The sequence below is a fragment of the Equus przewalskii genome, chromosome 6 (genome assembly GCF_037783145.1).
Source record: "Equus przewalskii isolate Varuska chromosome 6, EquPr2, whole genome shotgun sequence".
NCBI lineage: Eukaryota > Metazoa > Chordata > Mammalia > Perissodactyla > Equidae > Equus > Equus przewalskii.
In genome coordinates, this window is record NC_091836.1 from 47676552 (window position 1) to 47704536 (window position 27985).

The following is a 27985-nucleotide window of genomic DNA, read 5'->3' on the forward strand; positions in this document are numbered from 1 at the left end:
CTCAGGCCACGTTGAGGCGGCGTCCCACATGCCACAACTGGAAGGACCCACAACTAAAATATACAACTATGTACTGGGGGGATTTGGGGAGAAAAAGCGGGGAAAAAACCCAGAAGATGGGCAACAGTTCTTAGCTCAAGTGCCAATAAAAAAAAAAAAAAACACAGAAAACCCATATTTTTCCAAAACAATAAAAAAATTTAGTGGGAAAAAATAGTCCAAACTCATGTAGTCATCAGCTACCATGGCTGCCATGGAGTTTTCCATTAGGGAAAATATCTCAAGCATTAGCTGTCTGCTATTACTATTTTGAGTGTTTTGGATATTTCCTGACTGGCATTAATAATGTGCTTGTTGAATAACATTATGTGTGCCAAGGTCAAGACGAATGACTCCTATGACAATGAGCACATGTATGCATATGGCAGGAAAGTAGTGCATTTGTGTTGACTGGGCTAGAAGAGTTTGGAAGGAGCATGACCAAAATGATATATTGACACACCCAGTACACAGACCAAAGGTGATGGAGGAGGAAGACCCAGGAGTGGGATGTAAGAGCGGTGGCCAGGATGCACAACTATAATAAACCAAAGACCTGCAGGAGTGCCCATTCTGACAGGAATGTCTGGTATAGAAAGTCTCTACTTAGAGGTGCCAGTGAGCCTGATGATCAGAACAAAGTACTAGGCCCCAAAGACTGGGCATGAATCTAACTGATGACTCAAAGAGCAGGAAGGCCTATTAAGAGGAAAGCAAGGCTTGTCTCAGTGAGCCATTGGCCAGCCTATGAGGGGGTAGCCCAGGGTTGTAAGAGAGGTACAAGGTCCACCAAAAACCTTTTTCAAGAGCCCAGTGTTTTGTATTTTGATTTATCAATAATTTCTAGAGTGTTTTCGCAAGTCCTCCCTTTTGGTTTCAGGAGGTGATGTTTGATAGTATGACTAACATTTCTATATAAGTTTCTGCCATGGTCTGAGCATAGCAAGTGCCCCAGCAGAGGGGGTGAGGGGCCCTACAATGTCTACTTGCCATCAGATGTAGGGACCCCTTCCTTGGCCTTGAAGGTATGGCCTTCAATTATATTACCAGTGACTTGTTTTTTCACATTGGCTGCTTTGGTCTGTCACTAAGGTATCCACAGCAGAGGAGGAAATTCTCTTCAATTTTGCCTAAACCTTTAGGTTAGAGGCCTCCAAATGGTTTTGTATCATGTTGGATCAAACAGCCAAGGTTACTAACATCAGATCTGAGGTCTCAGAAATTTGGGTCATTTTATCACCCTGTGCAATGACATGAGCCTCTGCAGATTGATGTTTAATATATGCAGAGAAAGAGTGAGCTGATCTGTACGTGGCTAATTGTGAGGCAAGATATTCCCAGAGTCCTTAGGGATTCCCTAGAGGCGACCTTTGATAAGGAGTTGTTAGTGATGGGATGAGACAGCTGGATCATAGGCAATGGCCAAAGGGTCTGTAAAAATGTGCAGGTGAGTTCAATTCTTGGCCATGGGATTTTTCACTGCTAGCATGACTGTCTGGAGTTTGACTAATTGTTCTCGCACTTGGGTCCAATCTTTGATTAAAGATGGCCTATTTGATCTGGAAAAGAATGCAGCATCTCTGCACTGGACTCCATTAGGAATGGTGGCAGCACACTGTCTATAAAGTATATGAACAACCTGGTTACATAAGTGCTGCCAAGTGAATCCCCAAGTAGTCATTGTGCCTGAAAAGGAAATGACCTCTTCCACATGGATTATATCAACCAGAGAAGAAGAGAACACACTTCCTACTGTAAAGTAGGATATGCCAGAAGTGCCATTTTGGGCTCTATCTTGTAAGTACCCATATTGTTTTAGTGAAAAGGCTTCTGATTAGCAAGCATGAGGGGCCTGCATTCATGACCCAAGGCAAAATGGGAAACTGCGTGTGGAAGACCATCAACTCAGGCCCTGAGAGGGCCTCCACTTACAAAAAGATTTTGTCGGTTACCAAGAGTGCTGTCTCTAATTGTGTGTACTTCTGCACAAGAGTAATTTCAGCACAAGAATGCCTGGGGCAACTTATGTTCACTGTGAGAGATTTAGAGACTCTTGGACGCATAATGGGAGGCTGCTTTACCTTTATGGTAAAGGGGTGTGTGAAGGGAGATGCTAACGGAGGGACGGCTATTTCAAAAAATCCTAGAGCCACGTTTCCAATTCAAAGTCAGTCAATTCCTCAGTGCTGCATGAATAAGTAAGCCAGTAGATCTGATATATATGTGATGTGTGTGGTCACTGAGGCTGACAGAATGTGCCCACGACATGGGCTCCACCACTGCTTCTTTCAACCTCTCAGCTCACAGCCCCCGGGTGTTGCCTCAAAGAAATTTCAGACTGAGACACGTGTGGATTTCTAAAGTTGTTTCCAAGTAAGCAGGTGCAAAGTAGTCAAGATTTGGGACATGAAGAGCTGGAAGTTGTCTGCGGGTGGCAATGAAAAGAAATGGTGCTGATACACACGAATGAGGATGTCCCCAGGCAGATCCTGCTTGGGATGTATTTTTATGTTTTAAAACCACAATGTTTCTAAAGATCTGTCCAGAGAACCTGATTTTAACTCAAAGACAGATTCTAGGAGCCCTTTCACTTCACTCCTGTTATGAGTATGAGATGAGGTTCAACCCTAGAGAGTGTTTTTTCAATTAAGACAAGGTTGCGAGAAAGCCTTGTTTAGGACTGTGTCCTTCTTGCCCAGTCCTCCAGTTCTGTCGAGAAGGATCCCACAGTGGTGGAAAGAAGAGTTAAACAAATAAAAATCAAGGTTCTACAAAGATTAACATTCTCCTAGCATAGGAAAGCAATTATATTATTCATTTCCTAATACAGAGAACACATACAAACATATATAAAATATTTCAAGTGCACTCATGAGTTTTCTCAAACGTACAGACATAGACCATCAAAAGATGAAAAGCACACTATCACTCCAAAAGAACATTCCTATGGTGCCCATTTGAACGAAACCCCTCCAAAACATAAGTTAACATTAAAAAAACACGGAGGGGCCAGCCCCATGGCCGAGTGGTTAAGCTCACTCACTCTGCTTCGGTGGCCGAGGGTTTCGCCAGTTTGCATCCTGGGCACGGACATGGCACCACTCAACAAGCCACGCTGAGGCAGCATCCCACATGCCACAACTAGAAGGACCCACCACTAAAAATACACAACTATGTACCAGGGGGCTTTGGGGAGAAAGAGGAAAAATAAAATCTTTTAGAAAAAAAAAAAAGGAAAACCTTCCATTTTCTTTACTCTTTTGAATCTCAGAGCTGTTACTGCTGTTTCCCACGTTTTCACACCATGTGCTGGACATCTAAGCATATGGAAATGAAACCCATGAAGAGCTAAATGGGTGACGGGTCTTTACAGATCTTTGACAAAAGAGACTTCAGCCACTCCTGTGATGAAAAGACACCAAAAACTTCCCATTTGTCCTCATATACTCAATTAAGATATTACTCAAAATGATACCATCTCTCACAGCTCGCCTCAATTATTCCTTGGCTGGTTGCCTCTAAACACTCAGAGCTCTTTGTGGTGTTTCCACGAGGAGATCACAGTGGACTCCGAGAGATGTCACTCTACTCAGAATACACTCAGGATGAGCTAGAACAGTGCAGATGAAGGCAACTGTCTCTCTAAGTGGCAGGAACTCCATGGTTTACCGGGGTGTATGTTGCACACTCCAGTCTGTAGAGCAGCAAAATGAAAATGCCAAATACACTAACATGTTAAATATTTAATGGTAATATAAAAACCCTCTCAAATGACATTAAAAACAAAAGACAATACAAACATCTGTGGCTTAGATCAATAGGAAATCTCAAGTCCCAGATAATAACAATGGCATCCTCGCTCACTCCTACCCTCATAGAAAAGATACATACAAACCTCAGCCACCCTATTAGCTCACACTGCATTTTACTTTTCTTTAAAACTCTTATTTCCATCTTATAAAACAAAGCTTTACTCTTCATTAATCATCTCGCTTTTCCCACAAACATATAAGCACCAGGACTGCAAGAACTTGTTTGTTTCATGATGCTATAACCAAATCCTACCTGCCTTATTTCTGCTAAATCAGGTACATGGTCTCTACAGTGCATGACACATGAGAGATGCTGAAACATTATCATCAAGAGCACAGTCTCTGAGAAACAAAGGCTTGACTGGCACAGTGATCCTGTTTCTCTCCCTTGTTAGGTTTGTACTGTCTCACATTTTACCTAAATTTAAAGGCTTCAATTGAGTCATATAGGATATTAGAAATATTGCACAGTATACTAAGAAGTGAACTTACATCTTTTACTTAAGGTACTTCAAGGTAAACAGTGTCTGATACACTGTACTAAATATTTCAGTGTTTTGTTAATGAACAGGAAAGGCAAAAGCTGTTCCAGAGGAACAGGAGCTGGCCTGCATTCACTGCAAGGCCAAGTCTTCTCCTGCTGAAGAGAAAAATGTCACACACTTCCTTCATCAAAACTGCACAGGTACCAAGACAAATCTAAGAGTATTATATAACCATACCAATAAAAATGGTAAAAGATAAAATCCCAAATCATAAAAATGGCTGTTTGCCTTCTTCTAACTAAAAATGACTTTCTGGAACTTCGTATAAATTCACTTTAGCTTCAATATGTTATTTTTGGTTTCTTCAACAAACACAGGCCGAAAACTTCTAAGCAGTCCTTTTGGGCACCCTGTGACTGCTGCACCTCACAGTCCTCCAGGGTCTGTGGTCGCTCTGATTAGAATCCATTATACCTCTCTCTCTCTGACTCCAGGCGCAGTCCTGCAGGTAGCTGACAAGAGGGCACTGAGAAAACCATGTTTTTAAGTTTTGGGTTAACAATGAATGAGAAATTAGTTTCATGACAAGAAATGTAACTATAAAAAAATAAAAAGTACAGTTTCTTAGAGAAAAATACTTGCATTTCTATGTACATAATAAAATTGACTCATAATGCATACTAATTAAATGAAGAAAATTGCAATGTATATCTGAAAATCTGTAATTAATATGGATTTTAATATACTATCTGAGGAAATGAAAAGAAAAATATTTATTAGCATATGATGGATTAGAACAGTTGATAAAATATGTCAATGAAACAGCTACAGGAGCATTCATTTCAGAAGGAAATGCACCATAGTTTTAATCACATGGAGGCTAACATTATTGAAAACATATTGAGGGAATATACTCAGTTAGAAGTAACAGGAAACACACACAGTCTTCCCTACATGAGAAAGGTGATTGATCTCATGAGGAAGAACTGGGTCAAGGCAGCAAACGCACAATGCAGCAGAGAAACAAACTCCCATGTCCTTCTTTTTATGCCCCATTGCAGACGTCATGGTGAAACAGGAAAACATGCTCATTAGCACTATTAACAGCATAAGGTGTATCCCATACATATTAAATATTATACAGATATCATCTAGAGGAGAGGAGAATCAGAGAATGATCCCAAGCACAAATGTCTGTATTAGTTTCCAGGTGGGCACAAGAGGCTTTACAGAAAAATCCTCGCTCTAATGGATCTTTGATGTGAAAACTGTGATAATATCAGTGGAAATCTAAATCTCTAAGAAAACGGAACTCAAACCATTGTAGGTGGTGTTCAAGATACTCTTGACTAGAAAGACAAGAATCCAGAAAATAGGCCGAAAGATGGTGTCCTCATAGCTCCTAGGTAACTTTTTCTCTCCCTGTATGGTGGCTCCAAAATGCCTTGTTTGCTTCCGCCTTCCTTCCAAATGTCATGCAAGTGAGGCTATTGGTGAATTTCAACATGGAACCATAAAGGGGACAGATTCTTCAAGATCTAGTTCTTAATATTACCCTCACAGACATAAGACAATACAGGGGTGAAATGTCCAGCTCTAGATTTTGCTGCCCTGCCAGAGGCCTCTAATTAATTCACAGTTTATTCACCAAACACCAGTCAGGAGGAAGGACAAAGATCAAAGGCCAAAATAAGAAAACATTAATTCATAAGAATATGCTTTTTGATAAACTTGCAATATATAAAAGTTTATTTCAACTGTTTAATAGTATGGAAAATAGAAACAGGCTCCTATACGCACCACCACCAAAAAAGAGCTTTCGCTAAGAAAGGTACAATATTTACAACGGATTAGGCATACACAGGAACTGTTAACACATGACCAGTAACAAAATCACAACAGAAGAGAGGAGGGGGCGGAGCAAAATGGTGGGGTGAGTTGACCTGGGATTCTCTCCCCTCCAAAATACAAAAAAAGATTGGAAGAACTGAATTTCAGAGAATAAACATAATGCCAGCTCGTTAGAGACCTACAATACCAAGAAGCTGGAGATCATAAACCTTGCTTACACCCTTGGAGGCGCTGGAACGGTAGGAGAGAACATCACTCCCTCCCGTAGAGTCTGCGATCGCTGCGGCGCGGGTTGGGAAGGAGCGGGGGAGGGGCCACGTGACCAGGGGATCATCCAGGACTCCTGCCGCTGATTCAGTGGATACCTGCTGACGGGGGGAAAGCTTCCGTCCACGGGGACCCCATAAATAAAGGGTCTTGGGAGACCAGGGAACAGAACTGATCTGAACACAGACTGGCACGTGTGAGTAACAGCCCCTCCCCCGCCCCGGCAAAGCCACTAGGTGCAGCCAACTTGCCCCAAGGCGGAGAGCTCATAACACGCGGCTCTTGACCCCCATCTAGTGGCGACAGGCTATAACTGCAACTGAATTCTACCACCAGCGAAAAAACCGCTACTCTACCATCCAGCAATTTATAAAAGCCCCAGACCAGAAGGAAAAGAATAAAAACATAGAATTAAGTCAGGAGGACTTGGAATTAGGTAAACTAAGTGATAATGAGTTCAGAGCAGCTATAATCAAAAAACTCAATGAGGTAGAGAGAAAGATAGAGAAACAAGCCAAGTTCTGGAGTTACTTCACAAAAGAGATTGAAATCATAAAGAAGAATCAAACAGAATTACTTGAGATGAAAAATAAAGATAAGCAGTTTTCATATTTATCAGATAAAACAGAATACGGATTCCCTGAATGCCCATGTAGACAACATAGAGGAGGAAATTAGCATAATCGAAGATAGACAGGCTGAATGGCGCCAGACAGAGGAAGAAAGAGAACTAAGAATTTAAAAAAATGAGGAAAATCTCCGAGAGATAATGAATTCAATGAGGAGTAAGAACATAAGGATCATAGGAATTCCCGAGAATATGGAAAAGGAAAATGGAGAAGAAAGTGTGCTTAACGAAATTATTGAAGAGAACTTCCCAAATCTAGGGATCGACGGAGAAATGTGTGTAGAAGAGGGTTTTAGATCTCCTAGATTTGTCAATGTAAAAAGAGCTACCCCACAGCACATAGTAGTAAAGTTGGCAAAAAGGAAAGATAAGGAAAGAATACTCAGGGAAGTAAGAAAAAAGAAGAGAATAAACTATAAAGGAGCCCCTATCAGACTGTCAGCGGATTTCTCTACAGAAACCTTACAAGCTAGGAGAGAATGGAGTGACATATTCAAAGCTTTAAAAGATGAAAATCTTCAGCCAAGAATACTCTATCCAGCAAGAATTTCCTTCAGATATGAGGGAGAAATTAAATCTTTTCCAGACAAACAAAAGTTAAGGGAATTTGTAACTAAAAGCCCTCCACTACAAGAAATCCTCAAGAAGGCTCTGATACCTGAAAAAAGAAAAAAGGGAGAAAAGGGACACAATCCACAGACTAGGGAGACCGATGGATAGAACCAGAACAGGATAGGAAATATTCAATTATAGCATTAGGGTAAAGTTAAGGAAACTACCAAAACAAGGACGATCTTAGCACTCTAACTACAAATTCATAACACGAGTTGGAATAAGAAATGAAAATAATTACTTAGGAGGGGAAGACCAAAGGGTCTAAATCAGTATTGGTCAAGTAGGTAAGAGACCACCAGAGAATAGACTATATTATACACGAGATTCTAAATACAAACTTCAGGGTAGACACTAAAATAAAGTACAGAACAGAGTCACAAATCATAAATAAGGAAAAATCTAAGAAACTCAGCATAAGAAATTGCAGTATTAAATGGGTGGTGTAAGGCAAACAGGAAAAGAAATGCAGGAAAACAACATAATGAGAGACAGATTAACAGCACGAAAACAACATAATGAGAGACAGATTAACAGCACTAAGTCCACATGCATCAATAATCACTCTCAATGTGAACGGACTGAACTCTCCAATAAAAAGACACAGAGTGGCAAAATGGATTCAAGAACAAGATCCAACAATTTGTTGCCTCCAGGAAACACACCTCAGCCCCAAGGACAAACACAGGCTCAGGGTGAACGGGTGAAGGACAATACTTCAACCAAATAGCAAGGAAAAAAAGGCAGGTGTCGCAATTCTCATATCAGACAAAGTGGATTTCAAAATAAGACAGGTAAAGAGAGACACAGAGGGACAATATATAATGATCAAAGGGACACTTCATCAAGAAGAAATAACGCTTATAAATATCCATGCACCCAACACAGGAGCACCAAGATTCATAAAGCAACTATTAACAGACCTAAAGGAAGATGTTAAAAACAACACAATAATAGTAGGGGACCTCAACACCCCACTCACATCAATGGACAGATCATCCAGACAGAAAATCAACAAGGAAATAGTGGAGCTAAATGAAACACTAAAACAACTGGACTTAATAGACATATATAGATCACTTCACCCTGAAAGAGCTGAATACACATTCTTCTCAAGTGCACATGGAACATTCTCTAGGATAGACCATATGTTGGGAAACAAGGCAAGCCTCTATAAATTTTTAAAAAATTGAAATAATAAGAAGCATCTTCTCAGATCATAACTCTATAAGGCTAAATATTAATTACAAGAAAAAAGCTGAGAAAGGCACAAAGATGTGGAGACTAAACAACACACTACTGAACAAGCAATGGATCATTGAAGAAATTAAAGAAGACATAAAAAAACACCTGGAAACAAATGAAAATGATAGCATGCCATACTAACTCATATGGGATAAAGCAAAAGCTGTATTAAGAGGAAAATTCATTGCAATACAGGCACATCTTAACAAACAAGAAAAATCCCAAATAAGCAACCTTAAAGTACACCTAACTGAACTAGAGAAAAAAGAACAAATGAAGCCCAAAGTCAGCAGAAGGAGAGAAATAATAAAAATCAGAGCAGAAATAAATACTATTGAAACGAGAAAGGCAGTAGAAAGGATCAATGAGACAAAGAGCTGGTTTTTTGAGAAGATAAATAAAATTGACAAACCACTAGCCAGACTTACAAAGAAAAAAAGGGAGAAAGCTCAAATAAACAAAAGCAGAAATGAGCGAGGAGAAATAACAACAGACTCTGCAGAAATACAACAGATTATAAGAGAATACTACAAAAAAGTATATGCCAACAGAATGGATAACCTAGAGGAAATGGATAAATTCTTCGACTCCTACAATCTCCCAAAGCTCACTCAAGAAGAGGCAGACAATTTGAACAGACCAACCACAAGCAAAGAGATTGAAACAGCAATCAAAAACATCCCAAAGAATAAAACCCCAGGACCAGATGGCTTTCCTGGGGAATTCTACCAAACTTTCAGAGAGGATTTAATACCTATCCTTTTCAAGCTATCCCAAAAAATTAGGGAAGATGGAACACTTCCTAACACATTCTATGAGGCCAACATCACGCTGATCCCAAAACCTGACAAGGACACCACGAAAAAAGAGGACTACAGGCAAATATCACTCATGAACATAGATGCAAAACTTCTAAACAAAATTTTGGCAACCAGAATTCAGCAATTCATCAAAAGAATCATACATCATGATCAGGTGGGATTCATACCAGGGACACAGGGATGCTTCAACATCCGCAAATCAATCAACGTGATACACCACATCAACAAACTGAGGAATAAAAACCACACGATCATCTCAATAGATGCAGAGAAGGCATTTGACAAGATCCAACAGCCATTTATGATAAAAACTCTGAACAAAATGGGCATGGAAGGAAACTACCTCAACATAATAAAGGCCATATACGACAAACCCATAGCCAACATCATACTCAATGGGCAAACACTGAACGCCATCCCCCTGAAAACAGGAACGAGACAAGGATGCCCTCTATCACCACTCTTATTTAACATAGTACTGGAGGTCCTGGCCAGAGCAATCAGGCAAGAAAAAGGAATAAAAGGAATCCAAATAGGGAGGGAAGAAGTGAAACTCTCACTGGTTGCAGACGACATGATCTTATATACAGAAAACCCCAAAGAAGCCATTGGAAAACTGTTAGAAGTAATTAACAACTACAGCAAAGTTGCAGGGTATAAAATCAACTTGCATAAATCAGTAGCATTTCTATACTCCAGTAATGAACCAACAGAAAAAGAACTCAAGAATACAATACCATTCACAATCGCAACAAAAAGAATAAAATACCTTGGGGTAAATTTAACTAAGGAAGTGAAGGACCTACATATTGAAAATTACAAGGCCTTTCTGAGAGAATTGGATGACGACACAAGGAGATGGAAAGACATTCCATGTACATGGATTGGAAGAATAAACATAGTTAACATGTCCATTCTACCTAAAGCAAGCTACAGATTCAATGCCATCCCAATCAGAATCCCAATGACATTCTTTACAGAATTAGAACAAAGAATCCTAAAATTCATATGGGGCAACAAAAGACCCCGAATTGCTAAAGCAACCCTGAGAAAAAATAACAAAACGGGAGGCATCACAATCCCTGACTTTAAAGCATACTACAAAGCTACAGTGATCAAAACAACATGGTACTGGTACAAAAACAGGTGCACAGATCAATGGAACAGAATTGAAAGCCCAGAAATAAAACCACACATCTATGGACAGCTTATCTTTGACAAAGGAGCTGAGGGCATACAATGGAGAAAAGAAAGTCTTTTCAACAAATGGTGCTGGGAAAACTGGAAAGCCACATGTAAAAGAATGAAAATTGACCATTCTTTTTCACCATTCACCAAAATAAGCTCAAAATGGATCAAGGACCTAAAGCTGAGACCTGAAACCATAAGGCTTCTGGAAGAAAACGTAGGCAGTACACTTTTTGACATCAGTATTAAAAGGATCTTTTCGGACACCATGCCTTCTCAGAGAAGGGAAACAATAGAAAGAATAAACAAATGGGACTTCATCAGATTAAAGAGCTTCTTCAAGGCAAATGAAAACAGGATTGAAACAAAAAAACAACCCTAACTAACTGGGAAAAAATATTTGCAAGTCATATATCTGACAAAGGCTTAATATCCATAATATATAAAGAACTCTCGCAACTCAACAACAAAACATCAAACAACCCAATCAAAAAATGGGCTGGAGACATGAACAGACATTTCTCCAAAGAAGATATACTCATGGCCAATAGGCACATGAAAAGATGCTCATCACCGCTGATCATCAGGGAAATGCAAATCAAAACTACACTAAGATATCACCTTACACCCGTTAGAATGACAAAAATATCTAAAACTAATAGCAACAAACGTTGGAGAGGTTGCGGAGAAAAAGGAACCCTCATACACTGCTGGTGGGAATGCAAACTGGTGCAGCCACTATGGAAAACAGTATGGAGATTCCTCAAAAAACTAAAAATAGAACTACCATACGATCCAGCCATCCCACTACTGGGTATTTATCCAAAGAGCTTGAAGTCAGCAATCCCAAAAGTCCTATGCACCCCAATGTTTATTGCAGCACTGTTTACAATAGCCAAGAAGTGGAAGAAACCTAAGTGTCCAGCAAAAGACGAATGGATAAAAAAGATGTGGTACATATATACAATGGAATACTACTCAGCTGCAAAACAGAACAAAATCATTCCATTTGCAATAACATGGATGGACCTTGAGAGAATTATTTAAGTGAAATAAGCCAGCGAGAGGAGGATAATCTGTGTATGACTCCACTCATATCAGGAATTTAAAATTATGGACTAAGAACAGTTTAGTGGATACCAGGGGAAAGGTGGGGTGGGGGGTGGGCAAAAAGGGTGAAGTGGTGCACCTACAACGTGACTGACAAACATTAATGTACAACTGAAATTTCACAAGATTGTAACCTATCAATAACTCAATTAAAAAAAAAATACTGTTAAGAGAATGAAAGGATGAGCCAAAAATTAAGAGAAAATATATTTACAAAACACACATATAATAAAGGAATTGTATTCATAAAAAAAAAAATCACAACAAATACAATGTCATTTTTCAATGGCCCCTTAACTCAGGACAATTAAAACATTATTAAAAAATTAAAAAGAAAATATTTTAAATGATGTGAGGGAAAAGCACTGCCTCTTATTCTTACGTAGTACTGATGAAGGATGACTTACAGAATGACCTCACCTCAATATTCAGTGTTGAAAGTAATTAATAGAAATCCACAATCCAATGTTGAACTTTAAGACCCATGATAAATGCAGTACAGTTAAAATTTTTATAACTCTTTCATATTGAAATTTTTCTAGAGCATTATATAAAATTTAATTTCCATCAAGCTTTCTCATATTACTTATATTTATGTTTCTTTTTGGTGGAGTTTCACATAGAAGGATATGGGCCAACTGAAGTCCTTCCCATGCTGTTTACATTCAAGAGGTTTTTATTAAGTGAGTCCTTTCATGCCTTCAGGAAGAACTGGAATGACAAAAGGCTTTCCCACATTCATTATATTTACACACTTTTTCCTCTAGTGTGCATTCTTATGTATCCTTTAAAATTTTCATCAGGAATAAAGGATTTCCCACTTTCCTTGCATTCATACAGTTTCTCTCCAGTGTGACATTTTTCATGTTTTCGTAGTGATCTGAGATAAGCGAATGCTTTCTCACATTCCTTACATTCATAGGGCTTCTCTCCAGTATGAATTCTTTCTTATATTCGAAGAGAACTGGAAGAAGTAAATGCTTTAGTGCATTTTTTTACATTCATAAGGTTTCTCTCCAGTGTGACTTCTTTCATGTACTCAAAGAGAACTGGAAGAAGTGAATGCTTTACCACATTTTTTACATTCATAGGGTTTCTCTCCAGTATGAGTTCTTTCATGTACATGAACATGACTGGAAAACCTGAAGGCCTTACCACATATTTTACATTCATACGGTCTCTCTCCAGTATGAATTCTTTCATGTCCTCGAAGAGAACTAACAGAAATGAATGCTTTGCTGCATTTTTCACATTGATAAGGTTTCTCTCTACTATGAGTTCTTTCATGTTTTTGAAGAAAACTGGGAAAAGTGAAGGCTTTCCCACATTCCTCACATTTATAAGGTCCATCCCCAGTGTGAAAGATCATGTGTGATCGAAGGCTTGAGGGATTCATATATGCTTTCCCACAATCCTTACATTCATAGGGTTTCTCTCCAGTGTGAATCCTTTCATGTATTTGAAATGAACTGGGAGAAATGAATACTTTCTCACATTCCTTACACTTATAAGGTCCATCTCCAGTGTGAAAGATCATGAGTGATCGAAGTCTTGAGGGACTTACAAAGGCTTTCCCACATTCCTTGCATTGGTATGGTTTCTCTCCAGTATGATTTCTTTCGCGGACTTGAAGAGACCTGGAAGAAATGAATGTTTTACTGCATTTTTTACATTCATAGGGTTTCTCTCCAGTATGAGTTCTTTCATGTATTTGAAGAAAACTGGGAAAAGTAAAGGCTTTCCCACATTCTTTATGTTTATATGGCTTCTCCTCATATTTTTGATAGTCATATGGTTTGTGCTCAGTGTGACATCTAACATGCCTAGTAAGGGATGAATGATGCATGAAGATTCTTCCACATGCACTGCATTCCCATGGTTTAGCTCCTGTAGGTTTCTTGTTCAGACTGAGATTTGGAATAAGGCTGAAGTTTTCTCCACATTGACTACCCTCTTCACTTTCACAGAGTCTCATTATCATAAGATTTCTGTAAAAAAAGAGAAGCAAATTATTAATGATTTCTTTATTGATGATTTTGTTATAGCTTAAGACTTACAGGAAAAGTTTAGGTTTTCTGCCTTTTCTGAATTCTTGGAAATTGAATACACTGAATCTTCTGCAAGAGGACTTCACCCTTGCTATTACTGAAACAGCGATATTCATATATAGGGTTTATTAATACTGTTCCCAAGTGAACTATTTTGCAGAAGTGCAACCTCTATACCACATTTCAGAAAGTATATTTGATGAAAATTTTCTAAGAATAGCTAAATTTGAAGCAACGGTTATTTGTTTTATTTGCTTCCTCTTAAATTTCATAAGATGCCAGGATTCTCATGTGAAGATGATGCTTTCTATTGTGAGTGTGACTCACCTTTGCTTTCTCCCCTACTTTTTGTACTAATTTTCAATATCATGATCTTCCCATGTTTTTCCTTAAATGCAGACCCAGAAAGTTGATTCTAAAGTATTATCAGTTACAGAAAAATTTTTAGATTCAAACTCCATGATGAGGTATGACCATTTCTAGTTTATTTAGCAACATCTGCCTTTTTCACATTGTATATTTTGGAACCATGTTGACGGGCAAGAAACACATGTTCTCTTATTGATGCAGTGAAAGAATGTCCTCACTCTTACCTATGGAGGCCAGGATCCTGAAGGTTTCCCACATCACATCTCTGTAGAGTTTCTTCTGTGTAGAATCCAGTAAAGCCCACTCCTCCGGGGTGAAGTTCACAGCCACGTCATCAATGGCCACTGAGTCCTAAAACACCACAAATATTTGTAGAGTAGGATACATGAGCCTGACAGCACTGGGGATCTATACTCCAATTGTAGGAAGTTTATGTATGATTCTCTCATCTCCAAACGTTTATTCTATGCCATGATCATCAAAAACTCACTGTTTTTCTGTAGACTTCCTCATCAAGTTAACAGCAGTATGAACATGGAAATTACTTACACAGTTTTACTGTAATCACATTACATCATATTTTACTCTACTGGCAGGGTCTAAAGCATCTTGAGAAATGACAGAAATGCTATACAAATCAAACAATATTATCATTTTAAGACTGATGATTCATTACGGGAAAAATTCTTTCATCTTCTTCCTTATTAGCCACCATTTACAGCACTTCATGAGACAGAGTCAAATCTGCATGAGGTTTCAATGAATAAAAACACAGTACAGTATTGGACGCCTTTTTGTCTAGTCCCATCATCACACAGAGAGTCCAGGAGGCCTGCAGAAATCAAAATTATAATAAAGCCCATCTGGCCACACTGTCCTAAAGTACTTCAGGCTATTACAAGTAAGCAGATGCAGCTAGCTGAATGTAAATATTCTTGTGGGGAACCACTGCTTTAATTTGTGTAATATTTATCATAGACTCAGTTCTTCCTTTCTCTCTCTGTATGATTTGACAGGCTCAAAAATTCTTTGGAACTTAGAGCTCAGACACAAGGAAGAAGGCATGAGAACTTAGACCACAAAATCCCTATTCTCATGTGCATCAAGGCTACTTCCTACCAATTTTTAGAACACATAGCAAGAGAATTATGTGCCATAAAAGCAGTTTCTGGTTAAATGCTAACGTGTGCCTGAGTCTTGCTGGCCTTGAGGAGCAGGTTAAGAACTGCAGATTGCAAGGGAGTTCACTGAAATTCAAAATGGTTCGATGGTAAATTTGCCCATGATTATAAATTATGTGAAGGACTTAACAGTGGTTTCCTCCAAAATAACATAAAATCTCCATTCTCCAACATCAAGAAGAAGTGTTTCCCAACCAACCACTCCAGATGAGGCATTGCCACCTTCTGATCCTGCACTTAAGGAACTTGGAAGCTGTTATTTTTGATCTCACAACAAGAAAATGAACAAACTTGAAAGGAACGACTCTTCTGAGATCCTTGAGAGCCTTTAAGTCATAAGGCAAAGTGGTGTATCCAAAATTGGGAAAGAGGAAGAAAGGATAGCTTTTTAACATATGCCAGATATTCTCTTCTTACGAAGGCCTGTACTAAACAAAAAATCTATTTCACCAGAGTCTAATGCAAGAACAAAAATAACAAAAAAGACAGAACACAATACCCATGAAGCCGAGGAAAACCCTCTTTAACAGAGCTTTTTATTTTAAAGATTGGCACCTGAGCTAACAACTGTTGTCAGTCTTCTTTATTTTCCCCTTCTTCTTCCCTCCCAAAGACCCCCAGTACATAGTTGTATATTCTAGTTCTGAGTGCCTCTGGTTGTGCTATGTGGGACGTCGTCTCAGGATGGCCTGATGAGCGGTGCCATGTCTGCACCCAGGATTGGAACTGGCGAAACCCTGGGCCGCCAAAGTGGAGTGCATGAACTTAACCACTCGGCCACGGGGCTGCCCCCTAACAGAAGCTTTTAATTATACATAATAGGGATATCTGAAGGAAAACAAAGAAACAGAAGAAACAAGTGAAGTAATAATCACTAAAATATCCTAAAATTAATGATAGCCAGAAAACTCTATATCCAGGAAGCTCAGAGAACACTAAACGATAAGTTACAAAAGTGCACACCAAGGGGTATCATGTTCAAACTGGAGAAAAATCAAAGACACAGAATGTACTGAGAAATGCCAGAGAAGAAACACACTGTAGGTACAAAGGAAAAAGATGTGAATTAAATTGGACTTCTTTTCAAAAACCTTTTAAGCCAGAATAGAGTGAAATATTTAATGTTCTGAAAATTAAAAAAACACTACTAGAACTCTCTGTCAAGCAAAATTGTCCTTTAACAATAAAGGATAAATAAGAACTTTCTGAGAAAGTTGAAAAATTGAGGAAATTTGTCATGAGTATACCTACCTTGAAAAAAATGTTTACAAATTTATCAGAAAGAATGTAAAAGATAAGGGTAGAGGATTAGAAAAAGAAAAAATGAAGGTAAAAGATATTTATATTTCTTATAATTAATATAACAGGTGATGCTTTGTTTAAAATAATATTAGCAACAATGTATGGGGCTGGCCTGGTCACATAGTAGTTAAGTTCACATGCTCCACTTTGGCAGCCCAGGGTTCGCAGGTTCAGATCCCGGGTGCAGACCTACACACTCCCCGTCAAGCCATGCTGTGGTGGCATCCCACAAAAAAAATAGAGGAAGATTGGCACACATGTTAGCTCAGGGACAATCTTCCTCACCAAAAATAAATAAATAAATAGATAAATAAAATACAATAATATTAGCAACAATATATTTGGTAATGAGAGGCTTATGGACAAGAGAAATAAATGACAGCAATGCGACATGTGACAGGGAAGGGGAAATTGGGAACAGTGTGCTAAGAGGTACCTGCACACCAGGGAAGTGGTACAGAGTTATCTGCAGAGGAGGTGGGTTAGTTGTAAACACATGCTGAAAATTCAAGGGCAACCACTAAAGAATGGTTTTTCAAGACTGTGTAGCTGTTATGATGAGAGGAGAAAAAATGCATCAGAGTAAATGCTCAACTTCAGCCAGAGAAGGCAGAAAAATGGGGGAAGACAAAAAGAAATAAGCAGCAAGGGTAAAAAATGGAAAAGTGTAAAACTTTTTACTGAAAGGCACAGTAACATCAGATTTCAAAGAACACAATTATATGTTGTCTACAAGAAAACCATTTTAAGTTTAAAGACTGACAGATGAAGTGCAAAGGGATCGAGAATAAAAGAGCATGCCAACAGTAATCAAAAGAAAGCTGCCATGAATTATAGACAATGCAGATTTCAAACCAAGGAAAGCTGAGAGATAGAGAGGGGCATTAGATACTGTAAAAGGGTCTGTTCTCCAAGAAGGCACACCAATGCTTCTTGTGGACCTGTATAACAACAGAGGGACAAAATACATGAGGCAAGAACTGATAGAATGCAAGGAGGAAGAGATGAATCCAGTGTTATAACTGCAAAATTCAACACTTTATATCACAAATTATACATTTCAGTAGGCAGGAAATGAGCAAGGACAGAGGTGAACTGAACAGCACTGTGCAACAGCTGGATTTCATTGTAATCTGTGGAATACTTCATACACAACAGCAGAATATACATTCTTCTCAAGTTCACGTGGAACATTCACCAAGGCAAACCACATTCTGGGACATAAAGCACACCTTAAAAATTTGAAACAACAGAAATCACACAAAACATGCTCTCACACCACACAGGCATTCCTCTAGAAGTCAAGAGCAATAAGATAGTTAGAAAAGGCCCCAATACATAAAGACTCAATATTTTACATCTAAATAAGCCATAGGATCAATGAAGAAGCCCTAAGAGAAATAAAAAACTATTTTGAACTAAATAAAATAAAAATATAACATACGAAAGTTTCTTGGATACAACAAAAGCAGTGCCTAGAGGGAAATTTATACACTGGAAAAACCAGAGATCTCTAATCAATAATGTAAGCTTCTATCTTAGGAAACAAGAAAAGGAAGAGCAAATTAAATCCATTCTATACACAGTAAAAGAAATAATAAAAATTAGAAAAGAAATCAATTCACTGTGGGAAATCAGAGAAAATTAAAACAAAAAAAGCTGGTTCTATGATAAGACTAATAAATTAATAAACATCTAGTGAAGGTAACAAAAGAGCGAAGACAGAAATTACTAGTATCAAAAAGCTAAGGAGAGGGAAATGAAAATAAAAAAAGATTTGATGAAATACAACATCTATTTATGAGAAGAAACTAGTAATAGATGGGAACTTCTGCTTCTCGAGAAAGAACATCTTCACAAAACTGTAGCTAAATATACATTTGTTCCATATGAAATGACTGTCTTTGTGAAACCTCTGAAAGAATTCACAGCAACAGAAATAACTCCTGAATTCATAAGAGAGTATAGCAAGGTTGAAGAATACAGGACTCAAGTGCTTTCCCTATATAACCAAACAATGTCAACTGATCTTTGAGAAAGAAGGGAAGGGAAATGGAAAGGAAAGTCTTTTAAACACCCACTAGTGGAAATAATGGAAACACACATGTAAACAGACACAGAAAAAAGGAATGTAGGCACAGCCCTTACACCTTTCACAAAAAATAATTCAAAACACGTCACAGATCTAAATGTAAAATGCCAAAGGAATAAACTCCTAGAAGATAACAAAGGAGAAAATCTAGATGACTTTGGGTTTGGAGATGAATTTTTAGCAGAAAACCAAAAAGCAAGGTCTACAAAAAAAAAATTTACTTCATTAAAATGAAAATCTACTGCTCTGAGAAAGACAGTGTTAAGAGAATAACAGCATAATTCACAGAGTAAGAAAAAATCTTTGTAACAGACTTATTGGATAAATGACTGGTATGTGAAATACCCAAAGAATTCTTAAAACAGTCAGAAGTCAAACCCAATTAAACAGTGAACAGAAATTCTGAATAGGCTTCTCACTGAAGAAGATGTATAGATGGGATATAAGCAATATGAAAACATGCTTACATCAGATGTCATTAAGAAATTGCAAATAAAACAATGATGTGTCATTAAACACTTGTTAAATAAGTAAAATTCAAAACACTCAGAACACCAAATACTGGTGAAGATGCAAAGCTACAGGTATGCCTCATTCATTGCTGGTGGAAATGGAATTAGGTCCACCTACAGTGAAAGACAGGAACTTTCTCTCAAATCAAAATATACTGCTACCACATAGAGTGAGATCCAGCAATCACACTCGTTGGTATTTTTTGAAATGAGTTGAAAACACATAAAACCTACACATGAATGTTTGTTGGCACTTTATTCACAATTGGCAAGAGTTAGCATTTAAAGTAAGATTTCCTTCAAGAGTCGAATAGAAAAAACAAACAGGGGTGCATCCACACAATGAAATACTGTTCAGTGGTAAAAAGAAACGAGGTATCAAGCCATGAAAACACATGGAGGAAGCTTAAAAGCATACTGCTAAGGGAAAGAAGGCAATGTGACAAGGCTATGTAGTCTGTGATTCCAAGTACACGACATTCTGGAAAAGACAAACCATGACCAGTAGAAAGATCTTTGGCTGTGAAGGATTTGGGGGTTGGAGGGAGGCATGAGTCAATAGGTGGAGCACAGACGAGTTTTAGGGAAGTGAAACTACACTCTATGATATAGAAATGATGGACACATGTCATTAGACATTTGCCAAAACCTACACAGTGTGTAACACACAGAGTCAATGCTAATGTACACTGTGCACTGTAATGCATCAACATGGGCTTGGAAATTGTAACAAATGTGCCACAGTGATACAAAATGTGAAAAAGAGTGCAAACTATGTGGATGCAGAGAGAAGGGTTATGTGGAACCTTTGTAAATTTTGACCAATTTTTCTGTAAACTTAAAACTGCTCTAAAAAAACTTGAAATCTTTCCAAAAAACATGAAGACAGAGTCCTTATAATTCACCCTTGATGACTGAAACAAGACATCTCTCATTCAATGAATTTCAACATATTTCAATAAGCCAGAATGGTGCTCTATGAGCCTGAGACCCAGAGGGGAGGGGAAACTTCCATCAAACACCTTGTTGGAGAGCACAGCACTGTATCCTCTGAGAAGCGCCATGGTCACTATCAGTAGTGTCAGAACTCCAAGGTGGATAGAGTGTCCTGGTGGGTCCTTGTGTTGTACAGACAAGGGTTACCTTCATTCCTATCTTGAGTATCTCTGAGTCAAGAGATTCCTAGAGTTCTTTTAGCACAAAGGGGAATCTCTTAGACAATCATCCAACAGTTTGTAAGCATATGCAGATGAGACTAATTTTTGGCCAGTAGAAAGATGACTGCCTGAAGTTTGGTTAGCCCTGGTGACCCTTGGGTTTGATGTTTCATCAGAGACATCCCAATTAGGAGATGAAGAGCAGCAACTCTCCACTGAGCTCCATCATGTATGAAGGTGTATTATTGTCCTTAAAGACTATGCACTCCCCAGTGCTTTGCGTTCAGTTAATTCCAAGGAACCACCAAGGGAACCAAAGTGTCTTGGAGAAGGGTGACCTCCTCCATCACCTGAACATCTTTCAAGGAACTGAAGAAGGAAATGCCATTCTCCCCCTGCAGGCGGCATAAGCTGCAGGGCCAAGGTTAGGCTCCATCATATCACAGGTAGGTGCCAGTCACTGGACTGAGCTGGCAGGGTGCTGTCTCCTGGACCAAAGGCATAACAGGCTCCCGGGTAGAGGGTCACATGCTCAGTGCTTGTGAGAACCTCTATTTGCAAGAGGTCTCAGTTCCTGGAGATAACAGCAGCTCTAACGGCATGTAGTATGGGACATGGGGCAGTTTCTTGCATCAGAAGCCTGTGGACAACTTAAGACCCTCCTCCAGAGAGCCTCACATCACTGCCATCAGGGTCAGAGGCCTCCTCCATGACCACTGGTTGCTTTATACAAATTGAGGAACGCAGGCTTAGGTCAGGTTTAAACTAATCCCTTTGCCGTGCCAAACTCAGACTGTGGGTGTGGTCCACTATAAGCCAGAGGGTCAGGATCTTTGTTGCAACAGATGCAGGGGTGGCAGCAGTTGTAGAGTTACTTAGGGATCCTCATGAACCCTCTGTGATCTTGCTACCTACCGGCTGCATTTTCCTGTCTCTTTTTCTCTGAAATAATTGCTCTTTAACCAGTAACCATCAGGGGGGCTCAGCTCATTCACAGGTATGATCATCCATTTAACCCCAGTTCTCAGCTAATGTCAAGGAAACAAAAGCCTCAGTCTCACCTTCACTCTAAACACACAGATTCCACTAAAGACACTGACAGAGGCCACATTCCCACATTGCCAAGGATAAGGAAAAAACTGCCAAAAATTCCCAAACTGCCTACTTGGAGTCCTCTGTATATAGAACAGAGGCTTGGTGGGGTCAACAGTGCAACACAGGGCAGCACGGCGCCCGGGAGAAGCTGCCCAGCAAGCAGCAGCCCACAGTGCAGGAGCCTCCAGGCTTTCTCATCAGCCTGTCCAGGTAAGAAGGCCCAGGGGAAAGGGAGGGTGAGGCTTAAGTGTTCAGAAGTCAAAGAGCAAATATGTGGATCTTGGCAACTGGATACAAGAACAAGCATGGGTAAGAAAAATACACATTCACACTGGCTTGTTTTTATATAAAGAAGCACTAACAGGATGGTGAAGCAGTGATCAAAACTGGTCATGTAGGGAGGCTGGAGTCAGAGCAGAGGAGTGGGGCAGGACGTGCAGGCAGGGAGTCTCCTTAAGTGAGTTTCCTATCTTGGGAAATTTTTAAACCTTCCTATGCATTATTTATTTAAAACCAGGAGAGAAATTTATATACACCATATTTCCTATGCTTGATCATTATTTTTAAATAACTTTTACTTAAAAATTAATTTTGGAGGCCGGCCTGGTGGCCCAGCGGTTAAGTGTGCACGTTCGGTTTCCGCAGCCTGGGGTTCGCCAGTTCGGATCCCGGGTACGGACATGGCACTGCTTGGCAAGCCATGCTGTGGTAGGCATCCCACATATAAAGTAGAGGAAGATGGGCACAGATGTTAGCTCAGGGCCAGTCTTCCTCAGCAAAAAGAGGAGGATTGGCAGCAGTTAGCTCAGGGCTAATCTTCCTCTAAAAAAAAAAAAATTACTTTCATTTTAATGTTTCTAAATAGGAAACCACTCCAAGGTTTAATCCATTAAACACTCATGGCGATAAAGCTGCAAACCATAAAAAATTTACAAATCCCTTTCCAAAAAAAAGGACAAAGGGCCTCACAGTTTGTCCCTCCAGTATATTTACACTGTGGATATTATCAGCATGGAGTAGCATATTGTAATCCATTAGGGGTTTGCAATTAAGCCCAGAAATAAACTAGGAATTCCAAAGATTTTCATAAACTTTGACCTGTTTCCTCAAATGAAAAACAGGAACTCAAGGGGTTTTTCCTCACATCCATTAAAACAGGAATTCACCAGCCTTAGTAATAGTACAGCCTTTTAAATGTCAAAGTCCTCTAGGGACATGGACACACAGAAACTGACCTAAAAATAAAATACAGACTTGGAGCTTAAATACACACATCTCACATCTTGAGGTTCTCTTGCCTAAATGGAACACAAATTCTATTTGGTTCCACAATTTTCTTCCCTTACTCACATAATAACTCTCCATCAACTTAGATTTTAAAACTCCAAGAGCAAACAAATCTAGAATAAGAGGGCTGCAGCCTTCAATTGATAAACGGATCCAAGGAGACACAAATATGCAGATCAGCTCATAGAAGCTTCCTGCTTGCCTACAGTTCAAAAGGAAAACCCACACTCAGAAAGTTAACCATATTCCCCAACTTGCAGTCTAGACTCTCTTGGCTGAGATGTAACCCCTGGAGGGGGTCGGTCCCTGGTGAAGGAGGGTGGGGACCTGAGCAGCCACAGGAATGAAGTCTGGGAGGCCCAGAGGACAAATAGGTTTAATAGGACAAATTGGGCTGTTAAAAGCCCTGGAAATAATCAACACTTCACTAACTAGGCTTCCTCTACAGTTTCCAATCCTACAAGGCCCTGGGTGATTTATACTGGGCCATGTTAACTACTTTATCTGGGGGTAAGGTCCCTGGGGTCCCAATTTGTCAAGCCAATTTGTAAGTGACAAAGACTTCATTTAATTTTAACTCTTGCTCATTGGATCAGAGCTTCGCAGCTCACTATGGGATATTTTAGGACAAAGGGTGTTATGACCATGGAGAATTTAGGCAAGACCACAGTTCTGATGGCTAAAGATGAAATACTTGTCCTATTTGTCCTCCATATTATATTCATTAACACCACTAAGATCATCAGGGGCACGTTCCTTAAATTTAGTGGGATCCCAGGTGTAACTGTAAAATGACACCTAGTGCCACCAGAGTTGGGAGCCTCCCCTATAACAGCTGGTTGCTTTATAAGGTTTAAACCCTGGGCTTAAGTCAGGTTTGAACTAATCCCTTGTGTCACAGGGGTGCCATGGGTGTGTCCCCTGCAATCCAGAAGGTCAGGATCCTTGTGGCAGTAGAGGCAGGGGCAGCAGCAGAGGTACTGAAGGGGCCTGGGGAGCCCTCTGGTGTTAGGAGTGTGGACTCAGCCTGTCACCTGCTGCCTGCCTTTCCCTATCTTTTCTCTTTTTCTTTTAAATGACAGCTCTTTCAGGAGTGACCAACCATCTGACTGACCCACCTCTGGCAAAGGGTATAGTCCCTGTCTACCCCCCCATCCCTGGGGTATGTCAGGCCAACACAGCTTCTGTCACAGCTTCACTCTAATACATGGAAAAATCCCACCAAATCACTGACCCAGGACTCATTTAAGGAGGCCCCAATCTCATATTCCTGTTTCCAAATGCCTATGAATTCTTTAAACTGCCAACACTGGTCAGCTGAACCTAGAACTGAGGTTGGTGGGTCAACAATGCAACACAGGGCAGCACAGCTCACAGCCCAGCTCCCCAGCAAGCAGCAGCCCACAGTGCATGTCACCATCAGGCGGCAGAGCAGCAGAGCAAGTCAGAGCAAGACAAGACAGACCCAGGGGTGGGGTCATGTCTGGACATGCTGCTCAGGGGGCCAAGTGTTATGGTCACCTGCACAGGGGTGGTTCCCCTATTGAGACTGACGCCAGGGGCCAGGGCGGCACACACACACCGTAGGAAAAGGCTTAGGACTCACATAAGGTCTGAGGGGAGGGCAGGGCCAGCCTCTCACGCCGCTCTGACAGGGCTCAGAAAGCAAGGAATGGAGCCTGGCCTGGGGCTTCACTGGGCCTGGGGGTGGGGCCGGGGCAAGAGCTCTGCACACAGGCAGGGGCTGGGGTGGTGGGAATCTCCTGCCTGCTCTAGAGGAGAGAGCACCCAGGCTTCTCCTCAGCTTGTCCAGGTGGGGGCACAAGGGGAAGAGGGTGGGTGAGGCTTAAGCTGTGAGCAGTCACCCAAAAATGTGGAGTCTGACTGCTCACTACAAGGACAAAGTGGGTAAGAAAAATATGCATTCCCATTGATTTATATAAAGAAACACTAACAGCAGTCTCAAAAAATGATCAAAACTGTATTGGGCGTGGCTGGAGTAACAGCGCTGGAGGGGACCAGGATACGGCAGTGAGTCTTCTAGAGTTCGACTTCGCTGTCTTACAGATTTATTTCAAATAAACAAAGAAATTTATGTGTGCTATATTTTACTATTTAAGTCTTTAATTTTAACTTTTGCACATAGGAAACCATTCTAAGATTTAAACCCTTTAAACACTATTGGTTACAAAAAATGAAAGCATTCAAAATGAAAATTTTCAAATCTCTTTTTTTCCCCTGCTTTTTCTCCACAGATCCCCCCAGTACACAGTTCCATATGCCAGTTGTGGGTCCTTCTAGTTGTGCTACATGGGACGCGGCCTCAGCGTTGGCCTGACCAGCGGTGCCACGTCCAGGCCCAGGATCCGAAAAGGTGAAACCCCGGGCCACTGAAGCGGAGCGCACGAACTTAACCACTCGGCCACAGGGCCGGCCCCTGATTAAATAACTTTTTAATCATTGAAAAACTGAGACTAAACGAAACTGAACCTATCTTTTAAAGCTGACAAACCCAGGGAGGGGCAGTGCTGACTGGACAGATCACTTGGAAAAGTTTGCCCAGAGGAACCTCCAACCAAAGGACATAGGATTGAAGGTCTGTGCCCAGGACACAGCCTGGGAGGAGAGGCCGAAGGAGTTCACACAACGCGCTTCCAGGTGGGGATTCGCTACTTTCTCTCATGCAAAACATCCACAAACAAGGAACAAACCCTTTTAAAAGGGCCGCCCACTGACTGTGGGAAAATTATAAACAATTAAAATATCGCGTCTGTTTGTAGTTGATGACGATGCTATGAATCGGAGACGGGAAGTTGGGGTCCGGGAATGCGAGGAGCGATCTAGAAATTTGGGGATTTATTGTCGGTTCTAGAACGAGCTGTGGGGACAGGGTCGTGGATTGGAGACCCTGGTCGCCAAACATTTAAAAAACTTGGGAGGAAACGAGTCCCCTCCGAGGAGAAAGGAGGTCCTGGGGACCCACAGACCGCAGGCCCTCCGCGCACGGACCCCGCAGACCGAGGCCCGACTGTCCTGCGGGCCCTCCCGCGGGCCCCGCACCGTCTGGGACACGCGGGGCTGCGGGCGCACAGCGGCCCAGAGACGCTCCGGCCCAAGTCGCCGCGCGCAGGGACCACAGGACGCCCGGGGCCCGGCTGCCGGCCCCGCCCCCACGCTGCGGCCGGAGGGGCCTGAGGGCCGAGCGGCGCCACCGCGGACTCAGGGCCGCAGACCCCGGAGGGGACCGCGGGAGGCCGGGCCCGCCCCGCCGCTTCCCACCAGCCCCTCGTGCCCAAAACCGTGTCTCCGAACCCCCGGCCAGAACTCTCACCATCGTTGAGTTTCCTGGGCCCCCTGAGTCCTTCCTATAATTCGGGTCTGGTCACGGCGCAACAGACTCAGCCACACAGCAACGTGGAGCCTTTAAGAGCAGGCAACCTGTGACCGGAAGGACTGTGGAGCGACAGGAAGTCGGAAGTGGTTGCGGACCGTCACCCCGCCCACCTGCCCCGAAGCCTACCCTGATTGGACAGTTCAAAAGGCTTCAGTCCTGAATGACAGCGGGATGGAGATGATGTGTCTGAGCCAACCCAGAGTTGGAAATTGTCCTCTCTCCGGGATATTTCCAATGAAATGCAATGCTACGAGGCCCCTCGGGGGAACTGTGACCTTTCGCTGCAAACACACTTAAAATCACCTCCCTGTATATAATAATTAGTCTGTCTGTACTCTGATCTTTGATCTTCCACCCAATGCTTCCCCACCTTCTCACAAATCATACTTTAAAAAATCCTATGACAACATGCTACTGAACAACCAATGGATCTGTTACCAAAAGTTCGGTCTTTGATCCCAATGTCAATCCAAATAACGAGAACCGAGTCTTGGGAGAAAAAGGGAAGCTTTACTTTGCCAGGCAGAGGGAGAAAAGCAAGGGCTAGTGCCCCAAAAGTTGCTTGCTCCTAGTTAAGAAATGGGTAGTAGTTTTTATTTAGGGTTTTAGGTGGGGAGGGGGGCGTGGACTTCTTGGTCAGCATTTTCCCATCAGCCTGTGTCTGGAGCTGCTCTCTGTGGAAGAGATAGAGGATTTCTCAGATGAGTCATTGGCTGTTAATCTCCATGGTGGAAGGTAGACTCTGACGTCAGGAAGCTGAGGAGTTGGGCCTGGGAAGCTTCAGTTTCTTGATATTCTTTGGACATTAGTTTCTCTGTAAAAGAACTTCAAGGTCCTGGGATTAGCTACAACATCAGTGGGAGCCCAGGTTGAGGCCATCTGGGCTTTAACAATTTGTAACTTCTATTTTGCTGTAAAGCTCAGGGAGTTAGAGGTTAAAGAAACAAACGTTTACATATAAGTGTAATGAAAGACCCTGGGAACTAGGAATGCAGGTTTTTAGTTTTAATCCCATGCATGCCAGGTTCACTATAGGCAAACGAATACCAGGCCTGATATTAACTAAGAGCCAGTAACAGATCCTTGACGAAATAAAGGGAGAAATCAAAAAATATTTGGAGACAAACGAGAATGAAAACACACCATACCAACTCTTATGGGATGCAGCAAAACCTGTCCTGAGAGGGAAATTGATAGCAATACAGGTCCATGTTAACAAACAAGAAAAAGCTCAAATAAACAATCTTAAGCTACTCCTAAGAGAATTAGAAAAGGAAGAACAAACAAAGCCCAAACTCAGCAGGAGAGAAGTAATAAAAATTAGAGCAGAAATAAATGAAATTGAAACAAAAAAGACTGTAAAAAGGATCAATGAAACAAGAAGCTGCTTCTTTGACAGGATAAACAAAATTGACAAACCCTTAGCTAGACTCACTAAGAAAAAAAGAGAAGTCTCAAATAAATAAAATTAGAAATGGAAGAGTAGAAAT

The 27985-nt window shown here is 40.8% G+C and overlaps 2 protein-coding genes across 2 annotated transcripts in view; one reads left to right on the forward strand and one right to left on the reverse strand.

Annotated features, from left to right (window-relative positions):
- LOC103568045 (zinc finger protein 709-like) overlaps positions 1 to 27985 on the forward strand; it is a 156857-nt gene that overhangs the window by 42925 nt on the left and 85947 nt on the right.
- Positions 12556 to 26575, reverse strand: LOC103568046 (zinc finger protein 564-like). The gene is made up of 3 exons (XM_070625464.1): positions 26433 to 26575; positions 14700 to 14826; positions 12556 to 14046 (listed from the first exon to the last, which is right to left on the reverse strand). The coding sequence occupies exon 3, from the start codon at positions 14037 to 14039 to the stop codon at positions 13098 to 13100; it is 942 nt and encodes a 313-aa protein (XP_070481565.1). The 5' UTR covers positions 14040 to 14046; positions 14700 to 14826; positions 26433 to 26575; the 3' UTR covers positions 12556 to 13097.